Genomic DNA, 15529 nt, shown 5'->3' on the forward strand with positions numbered 1-15529 from the left:
GAGAGAGAGAGAGAGAGAGAGAGAGAGAGAGAGAGAGAGAGAGAGAGAGAGAGAGAGAGAGAGAGAGAGAGAGAGAGAGAGAGAGAGAGAGAGAGAGAGAGAGAGAGAGAGAGAGAGAGAGAGAGAGAGAGAGAGAGAGAGAGAGAGAGAGAGAGAGAGAGAGAGAGAGAGAGAGAGAGAGAGAGAGAGAGAGAGAGAGAATGATAGGCTAAGCAGGTGAAAAAATGACAGATTGATGGAAGAGTAAAATTACAATGTGACCTTTACTGGCATGGAATTGCAATTGGCAAAGTAGTATGGTTTGGTTTTCGCTATCATTTCAAACCATGACAGCAGAATCTCAATGTAAAAGCAAAATACAATGTTATTCATGTTACATTGTCATTGTACAAAGTCTGACAGAATTTACACCTTGATCTAAAGTGGGACAGAAGCAGAAATGCAGCAACTAAATTTAGGGTCGTGTTCCTCCATCCTTCGTTACACACGACCGAGTCATTTAAACTTAATTAAAATATACTTAAATTAAGAAGCGGCTAATTAACAAACTTTTGAGGAAAAGGGACAGACACAGCAGACATAATTGACCATCAGCCATTCAGCTCGACACAAGCAGAGCAGGACAATGGGTTCCCCGTTTTTCAACCATGTTGGAACAAATGAAACTAAAAGAAACCAAAGAAATAAACGATTGAAAAGTTGCAGCAAAAGGTTTTTGTTTTTTTGCGAGTCGAGACCACCCGTCTGCGACCGAGGCTGATGGGGTCGCTGGTACAGCAGCTCCCCCTCAAGGCAGAGGCAACCCCCCCGTCCCCCCCGTCCCGTCCCGCCCCGCCCCGCCCCGCCTCTCACTGTCCTTCAGTCCGTCCAGCCTTTCAAGAACTGGACTCCCTCCTCCATTATGACGCTTTGTCTTTGGCCCGTTCCTCTGCGGTCCTCGTGTGTGTGTGTGCGTGCACGTGCGCGTGTGTGTGACGACCATGCGTCAGGCCACGTCCGTACACACGCCCTTAGTACCCCCACGAGAGGATTAAAAATCAGCCACGCTCCCGCGAGTCATTTCTATTGGCCGGCCTTCTTGTCCTTCTGGAAGCTGAAGCTGGTGCGGCGGCTCAGCTTGCGCTGCTTCTGGGCAAAGTAGTCGGCCCTCGAGGTACTGGCCCGGGACTCCAGGATGTAGTTCACCTAGGGGTCAAAGGGTCAGAGGTCGAGGGCTTCGTCAATGCGATGCGTCGTTTCCTATGCGACGCGTCATCGGTCTTTGGCTAGTGTTTTTTAAAGGGATGTTGTCGTAAAAAATTTACATTAAGGGGGACCCTAATATCAATAATTGATGATAAAACAAGCTGGCTTTTTCCTGGTGTGAAGATACAAATCTTTTTTTGTGGTTTAACTGTCTTTTCATTCATTTTATGACAAGGCACTACTGTGCATATTTTGCTAAAGCTGGCTCCAATGTTTGGTATCACCCCTTTGACGTTTTTTCCATGAGCTTATTAGGAGTGTGGCGGTTTTCTAAAGCTCAGCATGCTGTCGGGTGTTTATTAGACAGAGCAGCTGGTCCCAGGCCAGATACATGTGGTCTGTGACCTTTTGGCTCACCAGCAGATTCAACACTCTAATCGGAGTAGAACCTATATGGGCTCCAGTAAACTCAACCATTGACAAGAGATGTAGGTCATGTCCCTGCAGGGTCAGGGTGGCTGGTGGCTGGTTTCTTTACATGCATTAGCATGACAAGATGTTAAAAGGTGCAGTAGGTTAGATGAAACTGTATAATTGGGAGTGTAATTTCTTGAAAAGTGCCATAGCCGTCAGCTATTAGTAAGTGAACTGTGCTATGAGAATAGCTAATCTGAGTGGACTGCGGCAGCCTCTTTATGAGACAATTATGAGATTAGAATGTTCCCGGCTAATTTTTCCCGGCATTTCTTCCTTGATTGGTTCAGGGAAACTATCTTGCCCGTCAATCAGAGGTGCATGAATGGGACCCTCAACGTCAGAGAAACATAGGGAGGGAGCAGATTGTTTAGGGTGGTTTATCTTCAAATCTTGCTCTCTTCTGCCCTTTACCACTCTCAAGTGGAACCTAAAGCATTTTTTACTCGAGTACTCGAGTAAACTGTTTTTTATTTTTATAGACTTGGAAGGAGAGGAGCATCTAAGTCTTTTTTTTTTTTTTTACAATAAGCAACAACCCAGCTAAGAAGTAGCCCAACTAATTCTCAACACTGAGCACTCACATCCTCATCGCTGACGAGTCAATTCATCTGCGGCAGCATCCTGCTTATACTCCAAGTAAGCGGATTATCTTTGACCCAGTCAACTCAACTCACGGATAAGTGCATGCCATTCAGGTGAACTCTCTGGGATTAACTTTTGAATCCATATTTAATAACAGTTTTGTCCCAAAGAAATTAAAAAGCGGGAGACCCAGGATATTCTCGAAGGCAAAAGGGTGTCAACCTAAAGCAAACCTTGATGAGGCTCATTTTTTGATGGGTCTAATTGTCACACACTCATGGTAGCGATCCCTCTTTCCAGCCCCCAACACTTGCCTCATGTGTTGGAGTACACAAGCTGTGGTCTGTGGTACGGCTGCAGGGTGTAGTCAACAAACCCAAATCCAGAGGAAAGCTTATTTTCACTGTGGTTTTGACTAACCTTCAGCACAATCTCGTTGACGGTAGCAGCATCAGATTCAAAGTAGAGGGGCTTGTAGTCGTGGTTGCTGAGGTAGGTGAGCTTAAAAATGGCGTGACCTGCGAGACGGAGAGAATAGGTCATCCGGCTGGAATCTTTACCGGCTCAAAAAAATGCTGTATACTTAAAAATGAATCCCACTTGTTTTGCAGGACAAGGATAACAATAGTCCCGTCTATATACAGTATGTACTTGCACAGAGGCATCGTTTCTCTGTTCGTTAAAGGATCCTCGTTCGTGGAGAATGCAGAGTCAGCTAGTCTTCCCGGGGTCCAGGAATAATGCATAAACACCAGAACCGATTATAGAAAACTTAAATCAATGAACCCAATAATACAGTCAGATCGAGGCCAAAAGGTAGCATAAGACACTGTTACAGACACTGATAACTGTTATAATCCCCTTTATTGGGCCCTGGGTGCTTATAGTCCCATAAGAACCCTGGTACTTGTCTCTGGTTTACATAATGCCGCGTCAGTAGCTTGTGTGGGTGGGATGGTTGGGTACTCACTGGGGCTGCGCTCCTCCACCAAGTCACAGGCACACAGGTGGTCCGAGTCGATGGAGATGGGCTTCTGGCGGATCCAGAACTTGGTGCTGGCCTTCTGATTGGTGACCGGGTCGATCTCCACCTTCTCCCCGGAAATGCCTGCCAGAGTGTGTGTGTGTGTGTGTGTGTGTGTGTGTGTGTGTGTGTGTGTGTGTGTGTGTGTGTGTGTGTGTGTGTGTGTGTGTGTGTGTGTGTGTGTGTGGAGGAGAGGGGGATTGGAAGAGATTTAAAGATAATAATAAAAATATAAATAAACATACTTGACCTGTTTAGTTTTAAAGTAGAACCAAACCCCCTGACTCTCATCTTTTCTGAAAAGCCCATCACGGGATACACAATCCATAACGTGATAATGTGTTTAAACTACAGAGGGAGCCTCCTTACATATTGTCCTTAATGATAAAAACATACTTGTATTAATAGATTAATTCTGTGTTCTCACAATATAATTAGAATCTCTTTCAACAATGACTGTTAGCCATTGATGCAAATCCTTTATGCCGTGTTCGTATAATTGCAACCACGCCTTCTCTTTAATAACTGCACGGTCATTAGCTATGATTATGCTTTTAAAATAATGACGAAAACATTGAATAAAAGGCGGGACATAGAGCCGCAGGGCAGCGTGTGAGCGACGGTGGGGGGGGGGGGGGTAGGTACCTAGCTGGACGTCGGTGGTGAAGCGCAGCTTGTGGATCATGCTGATCTTGAAGGACTTGTAGTGGTGGCTGCTCAGCATGTCCTGCACCGTGGTGATGTCGATGGGCGGGTCCTCCTCCGAGCTCTCCTCCCCACGCGAGCCTACGCGCCACCGGCACCCAGCCGCCCCCCACACGTTACGCAACAGCTCCTTCATACTCCACTGCCCGTCCACAGCCTACTTGATGAGCCTCTTATGAGAGCGGCTTCGTGTCTTATCCAGCTGGATCCCCGCGCCTCGCTCTCTCTCTCTCTCTCTCTCTCTCTCGCCCTATCTCTCTCGCCCTATCTCTCCCCGGCAGCGTTAAATCTAGGAGGCTGACGTTTTTTGAAAGTCTGCCATGAATGCTGATGGCAGTGCACCAGTGTCGGCTGTTGAATGAGCTGGCTCTGTTCCCCGGACACGGGACACCCCCTACACTGGGAACGGACCCAGAGATATTGCAAATAGTAACCCTTGTTAAAGAACAAACACATAACTCACTCGCAGACCCAATAAGTATTCGGGATTTACTAAATCGGGAGTCTTTAAGACCGATTCACGAAACACGCATTGTGTTACAAAAGTAAAAGTACTTTATCACAGACAATCTAAATAGTGGTGAATAAACACAATTACAGTTTTCGGGAGATACTACATGTACTATAACGGGAGGTACTATGCATGTACTATGTTTGGAGGAACTATACATGTACTTCATTGGGAGGTACTATACATGTACTGCGTTGGGAGGTACTATACATGCACTATGATGGAAGGTACTAATGCACTATGATGGAAGGTACCATACATTTACTATGATGGGAGGTACCATACATTTACTACGATGAGAGGTACTATACATGTAGTATGATTACAGGCACAATACATGTATTACATTGGGAGGAACTATTCATGTACTACATTGGGAGGAACTAGTCATGTACTGCATTGGGGGGGATACTATACATGTACTACGTTGGGGGGTACTCTACGTGTACTACAATGGGAGGTACTATACATTTAGTACATTGGTAAGTAAGTACTATACATTGACTATGATTTAAGACATATACAAGGTTCTACACGCGCACTCACTGTTCTCGCGGACCAGGCAGAACTCCAGGGTGTTCTGGCTCTCCAGGGTGCACTCCAGGTCCACGGCCTCGTTGGGCTCCGTCTGCCTCTCCAGGCGGTACATGGGTCCTGAGGGAGCAACAAGCACCAACATCAGCACTCACCACGGGCGTCCGCTGTGGGCCGGATCACTCACTGCACCAAATTTCAGTAAAAATTCTGTTTGTTGCAGTTTCATCGTCATTATGGTTCGAGGAGACGTTTTGCGTTACATATGTTAACTATAACTATACATTTTAAAGTTCAAATAATAAGCACTCTAGTAGGAAGTTTGATGTTGGTATCGGGACAACACTAGCCTGATTTAGAATATGTGACTAAATACTCCTGATAGGTAGGGGGATTAAGCTGAGCAAATAACACCATCTTGCTCAGCACCACTAGCTATGATGGCCTTATCATCCTGGGGATGGGAACCAAACACACTATTGACAACCTCATATTTGAGATTGCCATCTGGATTTAATACCCTGTCTGTTGAAATACTTCGATGGTAAGGGTAGGCTAGGCAATATACATAGAACATCAAACTACAATTTTGATTTGAACATCTCCATGAAGGCTTTGGTGAAATAGGAATATTATGGTGAATAGTAAATAATGATTGATGAATGCAGCTATACCATGTAGTAAACGCCTATTGTATTCTCCGAGATGATTGTTCGACTTTTTCTGAATCCTGACTAATCTTTTTACAGACAGGCCCCAGTAACTGTAACGTACAAGTGTGTATGTGAATCATACATTTCTTGAAAAAAAACACCATGAACTAAGTATGACTCAGACCAAAAAGACGGGATTTAGGTTGGGATCGCAGGGGCGATCCCAACCCAACCCTGAACAGACAGGTATGTGAATTCACTGTTTCATCGTCTTTTGATGTCAAGTTCTTGGTTAAGGAACTTTTGATTCTGACGATAGCCGAGGATCGCTTACCTGAGCCTTTTTGAGAGCCTTTCCTCTTCTTAAGTGCTTTTTGGAGAATCTCTTTCATGGTCACCTTAAGGCTGTCCACCGGGATGAGGGAGAAACCGTGAGCAGCATTTCTGTAGGGAGAGACGGACAGAAAGGGATATTAAGATGGGGGCTTTACCTGGATTGACCTGGAATTCTAAGCGGTTCACACACACACACACACACACACACACACACACACACACACACACACACACACACACACACACACACACACACACACACACACACACACACACACACACACACACACACACACACACGATATAGCAAGCAGTATGTTCAAGAACTTTAAATGCCCGACTATAAGGGTCCTGCTTTTTAACCCCTAGCTGTAATCAAACAGATTTTTTCTGAATGGACTGCTTTTAAATAGTGATTTTCAGAGCTCCGTCACACACCGATGGCGGTGTCAACCATGCAAAACTCATCTGGAACACTTAGCTAGGAGGAGCCGGGGATGAAACCGGCAACCTTTTACTGTCGCAAGACAACCCGCTCTAACCCTTGAGCCTCTACCACCAAGTCATTTAACTCCCAAGTCATTTATAGGTCACTTGGGCAAGGTGAAGACCCGGGCTGCGTTCCAAACTGTCACTCAGGGCCACTCACATCCTGACAAACAGAGACTGCTTGGAGGCCAGGCCGGGCGAGGAGTACTTCTCCACCAGCGCCAGGGTGCTGAAGCCGAACTTATGGATGGGCTCGTTGGAGTCCAGCGGGGGGAAGTCCGTGTCCACCTCGCCGTCGTCCTCGGCGATGTGCAGGCAGTAGGCGGTCACGTCCTCACTGGGAGCACACAAGGGAGAGGAACCGTTTTACACAGTGGGGACAGCGGGGGGGGGGGGGGGGGGGGGATGACCATAGAGGGCGCTTTATTGTGTTCGGCAATAATCAATTTATATGTTAGGCGAAGTTCATTTAACATGGCCAAACTGAGGGAGTTATAGCATTGCACTGTTCTGACAGTGCAATGCTGATTTGCACTGCTGATGTCAGGATTCCATCGCTGAATGAAAGCACATCTGTTCAGACCGAATAATTTCCCATGCAAGAAATTATAATATGGAAAATAGTTATCTTTCTCATGTTACTATATTGTAGTACCGGAAACTGTTTGAATTTCTGATACATTTTATAATCTTGCTAATTCTTGCACTTTTTGGGGTGTATCTTCATGGTTGAAAACACTTATTGGACGTAGCTTTGGAAAAAGGTGTCAGCCAAAAGAATGTAATGCAATGCATTAAGTTTTTATCAACATACACGTTACAAAGTACGCTATAGCTACCGGTGTGCTCAGCTTTTCTTGTTGTTGAAGAACTTTCGCCAAAATCTGTTGTTACAAAAGATTAAGTGCCAGACTAAACTGCACTCCAACCAATAGCGGCTTGCCTGCACTCATCTCCGGTCCCATCTCTCAGACCTCAAATACATAAAACATAAGTCTTGATGGACTAGCGTCAAGAAACTAGCGTTTCTTGAGTATAGAAAACACTGTACCGAGTCAAACAACCAGTGCTTTATTTAGCCTTGCATTGCAAACAAGCCAGCGATTGTCTCTCCCAACAACGCTCCACTATACTGCTGAGTATTCTTCTACAGTGGAGTGAAGTGGAGCTGGGAGGTTTAGCTGACAGTTTGAGGATCCAATGGAGAGGCGAGATCACAAGCACGTTTTTAATACATTTCATTGGTTCAATATTTGTAAAAGCCCACAGACTGACCAATAGCATGATTTATGAAAGATAGTAAAAATGACGAGTTATCGGGATATGAGGTTCATTCTCAACAGCGTTTGTGTGGCGGGCCTAATACACGTTGCCCAAACAAACAGTCTTTGTTTGGGCAACATATGTAACACATTCCTGAATACTGTACATTCTGTGGTGTACATGTAAACATTCATCATGCATCTACGTTGTATCATCCATGTCTAAAAGACAAGCGATTGAAAAGAATCGGCAATGAAAATATGGACTTTTATAAATGTTGTGGGAGCGTTTTGACAAACGCAAGGCCAGCCCTGCACCAACCAAGGCCTTAGGAGCAGACCCCACAGGGAAACTACTGCAGAAAAATCCTTCCCAAACACACGGCCCATCGTCCTTTGAAAATTAACCCTTCATTTGAGTCAACACTGACCAAATAACTATGATATATGTGGGTTGTAAAAAGGCAATGTAACATACAAGTGTCGGTTTTATTAGTATAAATGTGATATTATTTTAAAGAGCTTTAATACAGATAAATAAAAAATAATAAAAGAGATGAAGTCAGCAATAAAATAAGTTACAATTTATATAAAATATAAATATATAAATAAAAGTCTGTTTTTGTTATAGATATGTTTTATTACTTATTATTAATAATTATTTCTGTCGCCAACTTCATCTGTATATACATTTTAGTTATTAGTTATGTTGCACAGTTGAGGATGCCTGGCATTCAAGGATTTCATGTCCATTAATGACATTATACCATGACAAAAAGATAATGCACTTTGTGGCGGCAAATCCTCTTAGCACCCGCGACACGCATTACATTTCCAACGAGCACACCCAGTCCCGACTCCCCCCCCCCCCCCCCCCTTACTTATCTAACTTGCGCGTGACAATAAATGAGGGTGAAACTTGAAGAGAGACTTCAGGCGGCGTGATGCTGATGGAGGAAGGGACGGGTATGGAGGTGCGCTTACTTGAGCTTGGGCTCGCGGGCCTCTCCGGTGTACTGCCAGCAGATCAGGCCGATGAGGTCGTGCACGCGGGCGTTGGCGATGGTGACCACCGTCATGGGGTGGAGCTTCTCCTGGGTCATCTGCATGGAAAGGTACACGTCGATCTTCTTGGTGGCCGTCGTACCGATGTGGCCCTGGAGACGGACAAAGTCACGCACACGCGCACACACACACACACACAAAGCTTAAAACACTTGACATAAGACACGGTGTTGACCTGGCACTATGTATCTTAACATCCTGTGCACTTCCTGTATCCATCCTATTTTTACTGCATTCACAAAGCGTTGAAACACAATCACAAATATACCTTGTTTCAGACCACTGGACTACGCAGGATTCAAGTCATCCGGGAAAATCTTAACCAAATCATTATTACATTATTACATTATCTTAATAAAGTTGAGATGAGATTACTGGAAACTTGAGTTGTTAGAAACCAATACCTTTCCAAAGCCCTTCAATTTAGAATATAAATGAATTAATCACACGCATAAAAATATCCACTCATGAATCATGCAGAGGATTATTTTCCCACACAGACGCCTCACCTTGCCGTCAAACTTGGAGTACTCGTTGAAGGGGTTGTTGAGCTGCTGGGGACACTGCTCCAGGCGCAGGGACAGCGTGGACTTGGAGCCTGTGATTTGCTCTCTGTTCCTCAGGTCCCGCTTCGCAAACAGAGAGCTCATGTCTTCCACTACAGCAACATATAGAAGGACATCACGTTGGCACAAACACACATAAACCCACTCACAAACACATTCCTTGCATTATCGGTGGATCTAGGCTTTAAGTTTAAAACCCCTTCGTTCTTGTTTCCCATTCCCAGTTGGAAGTAAAAGCCTGCTAATGAGGATGACGGCACATTTGTTGAATTTATGAATACATGTAATGATTTTAAGATTTTTACGCATGGAAGAAAAACAATAACGTTTTTTCCGATATCATGATATAAAGTACAGTTGATGAGCAACTAAAGCCCAGGTTCCAGGTAATTGTCATTTTAGGCCTAATGACATAAATATAATAGGTATATTTAATTGAATAGCATACACTTATTATTCAGCCGTATGTACATTAAATACCCCTAATCATTTACATTTATTTGAATTTTCCTTGCAATGCCCTGCATGTATTCTTAGTCACTACATTGAGTGTGTAATCACTACAGTATATTTAATCCAAATTATCATGAAACACCATCTTACTTACGTGAATGCAAGTGTATATAACAGTTCATACTTAAAGGACCCAATTATACACACACGTTTCATCTTTTGATATTTTGTGAATAATTTAATACATTTACCCTGAGTTATAAAAAATACTTCATTATTAAGACATTTGTATAAAATATTACTGCAGCTACACAAAGAACAATGCGAGCATGTGGACCAAACATAATCTTTTTTTGTGTGTTTCACAGAAGCATAAGGTAATGAAGAAGGGGTAGGCTAAAACCAAGTCAAACCAAGAACAAAGTGTCGGTTACACTACCTGATTGCGATGACGATGATGGCCTCTCCTTCCACTGAACAGTTTTGCATTTGATTTGGTTTTGTCGCTCTTTTCTTAGTCTTTCAAGTCTTTGAGCTGAAAAATTAAGAAATAAAACCTTGCATAAGTATTGTCCTTAAACATTGGACGAGCGCAGCACATTTTTGCGACCTGTATTGTGAAAAAATGTTAAATATCATCCGAATAAGATTCTTTGCGAAAATTGTCTACATACATTCACATCTTTTGAATAAGTCACCGTTCTTTCGAATGAAATAAGAGTTAGATGCAGTCGATGGAAACCATTAATATGAGCGCCATTATTTTTCAGCACAGGCACAGAACAATCCAAAGTCATCAATCCATTCTTTCCTAAACAAGTTTAGAACAATAGCATGGGGCATATTGCATTGAAGGGGATCAGGAAACATGGCCACCAAGGCTTTGCCCTGTTCATATCTTACCAGCCACCCCAGGTTTCTGGCGTCTGTCACGCAGGAATCCTGATAAAACAGCCGATTTTAGATGAAGGCTCGGGGAAATAACACTCAAACGCATGTTCAACTTGTTTCACCCAAAACCAAAACCACAGCCATGACCGGCGACACCAGTTATCCCCCCAAAACAATCGATTGAACTGATCTGGAAGGAGCCAAAAGGAGATCTTCTTCCCTTTGCTTCCCTGTGTGGCTCCATGTCACCAACCACCACACACACGTCGTTTCAGCCCATTCTCATACCTACTTTACTTTTCCTTCATTGAAGCCTTCGCCTTGCAGCCCATCACACACAGTGTGATTGAACATTACTGATTGATCATCATGTACCGTTTGATTTCATGTTGATTACGGCACCCAACCAAACAAACAAACATCGGACCACACAACCAGGGGTGTTGCAAACCGACAATTAAAAACAGACTGAAGATCACCTAAGAATGGAGCATTGGAATACGAGACATTATACACTTCATTAAAGTACATTTGAACGTGTGTTTTTGATTGGTATGTATGTAGATAGCTTGATGAGATTACACCTCATATATCAATGATCTATTCAGAGATTCACCGAATTCCAGAATTAAAGTAAAACTAGCTTCAGCCAAAGAGAGCATGTGTATGACACATTTCATGCCTACTTTTTTGTGTACACGGTATAGTGCCGTTTAATTTAGAGAGCTTAAAGGAATAATACTGGCTAAAACAGTGACATACTATACATTTATTGTGAGGAGTAATCTTTAACACCAGTAAATGCTTGGCTCAACCATACATGTATTGCTGCTTTTTCTCGTTGCATACATTGTGCTTTCATTTTTAAATGCAGAGGAGTAATCTTCCGTCCCCCAGACATTAACTGGATCCAGGTGCTGCCATTTAAAAATAGAACTTGAGCAGGGCCCACATCAGCATTGTAGTCACACACACGCAGGCAAGCGCGCACACGCACACAAGCAACAAACCAAGTAATCATTTCAGCTTCTTCTCTGGAGTTTTTAAACGTCCTCCTTGGAGCGCCATTAAATTGCAATTCATAACATGATCTCGAGCTAGTGCGACTTCTTTCCCAAATTGAATTCACTGAACTGCAGTTAAGTATGATATATAAGCCGTCCTTCAAACTAGGGATCGACCGATATATCGGTCGGCCGATATTATCGGCCGATATTCGCGTTTTTTACGTGTATCGGTATCGGCCGATACGCGGCTGATTTTCGCCGATTTTTTTTTTATTTTTTTTTTTTACTTTCTACCTCACCTGTTTTTAATATTTGTTAAATATTGTTCATCTACTTGTTCTTACTTGTTCTACCTCACCTGTTTTTACTATTTGTTAAATATTGTTCATCTACTTGTTCTTACTTGTTCTACTTCACCTGTTTTTACTATTTGTTAAATATTGTTTTTTATATTGAAGTTCAATAAATGTTTCTTTAAAAAAAAAAAGAAAAAAAAAACGGCTCAAGAAAGTCGGTATCGGCGTATCGGCGTATCGGCTAAGGCTGATGAAAAAATATCGGTATCGGTATCGGCCCTAAAAAAACGGTATCGGTCGATCCCTACTTCAAACGGTTCCCACTCTCAGTTTAAATTTGATAACATCATGCAATGCCATGACAACCAGGGATTAAAAAAATGCCTTGTGCTTTGATATTTTCATAGGACTTGGTTATTCAGCATAATTTAGATTGAGTACAACATATATATGTCAGTTCAATGATTGACAATGGCGTTGTAGCAATGCTTGTGATTAGGGATGAATGAAGCAGTGCTAACATATAACCATGTTAAAAGGAAAAACGTAATTTAAAAGTGAATCCATGACTGCAGTATTAAAATTTACTGCAGCTGCGATTTTCCATAATGAACATCAATGAAATCGGAGGAGGGCTTTACAAGATGATTGTCCTTTTTTTTGCAACAGCAAACAACCCCGTTGCAACACACTCGCCAACACAAACAAATTATCTTTTCCTCCATATAACCTTGTGGCCCAGATTTTGTACATCAGCCCCGAAATAAACAGACCAAAAAAAAACATAAGCAGCAAAGCATGCTCTTGCTCTCTGGCACCACACCCTCCTCACAATCAGACAAACACACACACAAATGCTGGATGGCCCACCAGGTAAGAAAAGCTGCATTCCCCACATCCATATGAAACCACAATGGGGCGTTGCCTACCTGTGTTGGAGCGTCTGCGGATGCCAAAGTCCCAGCTTGAGGTGATGTCCATCGATTGCGAGAGGTCGCAGCCATGGTTCTCACCCAAGCTGTTGGTGCCATCGATCAGGGGGCCTGAACCTGCTGACCCACAGCTGCTGCCCGGCACAAAGGCCAGCTGGCACTTCTCCAGGTCCACATCCTGGTCAATCAACACCATCTCACACATGCCCGTATCATCGCTGGTCACGTGAGACTGCCGGATGTGGGCTAAAATAATGGCTGGGTTGTCCAAGAAAGCCATCTTTGACTTAGTTAAAGTTAAAAAGCTGATTTTTAAGGCTCTTATCCTTTGACAGTTTGTTTCGTAATCCTTCTTCGTGCAATGCAAATTCTGTTGGATTGCAGTGCCCTTTTACGTTATAACGGATACGGGAAAGAGGGAGAGAAAGTCCTTTTCTTCTCCTCTTCTGGATTATAGTCTTGATTCCATGGTAGGGTGTGTCTTCTTGTCTGTTTTGGTTAAGTTAAGGGAGAACATTAAAGAAACGTGAAGAGGGTCATTAATCAGAAAATGGTGAAATGGTGAACGAACAAATTAGTATTACTGATAACAATCATTACGTAAAATGAAGCAAAGGTAATTTCCAGCATGGACAAATGAATTCACAAGACGGGCAGATAGAGCCTGAAACATACAACAACATTCCAAAGAGCACGAGATTGATTATCGATCTAATTATTAACGGAAATCGTGCATCCATTTATTATAATTGTTAGGTCGATATGGAAAAATGCAGATTAGAAGCAAGTTGGACATTTGGATGAAACATGAAACAAGACAAAACCTGTTTTCGCAGTCCTGTGTATACTGTAAACAAAGCCGAATACAATTGAAAGCTGAACTTGGTTCTGCAACCAAAAGACACAAAAAAATATGTTTTCTGTAAATCTCTGTGAAATAAGGGTAGAGTTTATTCAATATAGCCTGTTAGAACAATTCAGGCTGAATAACTCAAACCTCTTTTGGAATTGTCAACTTAAATGATGTTGTCTTTGAGGGATGCCCTTCTAGTGTAGTATTTGGAAGGTAGCCGTAGCTGAATTATCTTGAGCGTTACACTTTGCCCTGCTGTTTTGTAAATGTTGTCACCATTGATGAGGAATCATCGATTGATCCATTTTCGATTTCATTCAACCTACGGAGTCATAGGGCTAGTTTTAGCGAAGCTAGCTGCAACTGGAGCATGAAACGGATTACATGCAATAACGGTGAGTTTTGATCAGGTAAACAAGTAAGTACCTTTGATAATTGATGCATGTTATTGATGCATATCCGTTGTCTATCTGGTCTACAACGTTAGGCCAAAATCAGCAAGTAACTTACTAATGTTGTGGTTGTTTAAGATGTGAATAATGTCTTAAACATACCATTATCCATGAGTTCGATTAAAGAGATATCCCGCGCACCACCCGTGCATTTTCCTAGCCGCCTCCGTGACGGGTTGCATTCTCACAAGGAGAAGAACGTAAACATAACTAGTGAAAAACGACAGTAAACACTGCTCGAACACCATTGCCATAAGCCATTAAGCCACAGAGGTTGTATTTCCGGTCTCGACTGATGCAGTTCCTGTTAGAAGCAGGCACTTCCCATGCTGCGTTCATGGCCCACAGGAATTTGTAAAGCTACATTAATGTGCAGGAAATATATTAATAAGACCCCCCCTAAAAATTGCGATCCCTATATAAATATTCTATTGCAGATATTTTTTCCTTGAATAATGTATATTATCGAAACTTCTTCCAGAATTAAGCGTGCCCGACCCCGTCCACTAGTATGTCCATTCATTGAAATTAAAAAAAATGATAAATCTATAACTGTAGCCACTAGAGGCTGCTATTGAGAAATGTTTTCAGACTGCAGGTTTAGAATGGGAGTTAAATTTAGAAATCCAATTCTGAAGCTGGAAAACAGTCAAATAAACATTTCAGAAGTTGGAATACATATTACTTCTGAATTTAAATAGTAATTAATAATGCTAATTCACAAATAGTATTTCACAAAAAACAATTCATGAGTAGCTTTCGATCAAAATAGATTTCCCCTGTCCACTTATTGATAGCAAAGACAAACAATATTCCTGACTCCAAACATTTAGAAGAGGAAGGTTTAGCAGGTAGCTAAAGGGTGGCTAGAGGGTGCAGGCAAAATCTGCACCCTCTATCCTGCCAGGCCTTTGGCTGAACCAACAGCAACAAGTAGAAGCCAGATGTTCACTAAATTCCGACGAAGCATGGTTTGGAATACAGATCCTACATTTACATTCAAAGAATATGATGCATGTTTTCTCCCACAAAGAGATGTGTCTTTAAGAAGCTCATATTCAGAAGGCTGCAGAACAGAAAGGTGGGTGCAACATTAATGTCCTCTGAAACCTCAGCATGTGGTATTTTGATTAATTAATATATAATCTGCAGAACATGACTCATGTTATGCATTCGATAAAAAGGTCTGTAGTATTATTATTTTTTATCACTGTCCCTCGTTATTGTATGTCGTTTTTTGTTATGATCTTATTTAC

At 42.5% G+C, this 15529-nt stretch overlaps 1 protein-coding gene across 3 annotated transcripts; it reads right to left on the bottom strand.

Annotated features, from left to right (window-relative positions):
- Positions 1–203: 203 nt before the first annotated feature.
- Positions 204–14585, bottom strand: mapkap1 (MAPK associated protein 1). 3 transcript variants are annotated; one of them, XM_056589098.1, is made up of 12 exons: positions 14376–14585; positions 12966–13457; positions 10282–10377; positions 9333–9481; positions 8743–8915; positions 6657–6833; positions 6006–6115; positions 5031–5138; positions 3914–4054; positions 3215–3352; positions 2665–2762; positions 204–1185 (listed from the first exon to the last, which is right to left on the bottom strand). In XM_056589098.1, exons 2-12 carry the CDS (start codon positions 13246–13248, stop codon positions 1063–1065), a joined length of 1596 nt encoding a protein of 531 aa, XP_056445073.1. In that variant the 5' UTR covers positions 13249–13457; positions 14376–14585; the 3' UTR covers positions 204–1062. The 3 variants fall into 3 exon arrangements, with proteins under 3 accessions (XP_056445073.1, XP_056445074.1, XP_056445075.1); XM_056589099.1 differs by lacking the exon at positions 14376–14585 and adding an exon at positions 14248–14363 and having other exon boundaries at positions 852–1185; XM_056589100.1 differs by lacking the exons at positions 12966–13457; positions 14376–14585 and adding an exon at positions 10746–12958 and having other exon boundaries at positions 852–1185.
- Positions 14586–15529: the final 944 nt, after the last annotated feature.

The sequence above is a fragment of the Gadus chalcogrammus genome, chromosome 4, assembly GCF_026213295.1.
Source record: "Gadus chalcogrammus isolate NIFS_2021 chromosome 4, NIFS_Gcha_1.0, whole genome shotgun sequence".
Lineage (NCBI taxonomy): Eukaryota > Metazoa > Chordata > Actinopteri > Gadiformes > Gadidae > Gadus > Gadus chalcogrammus.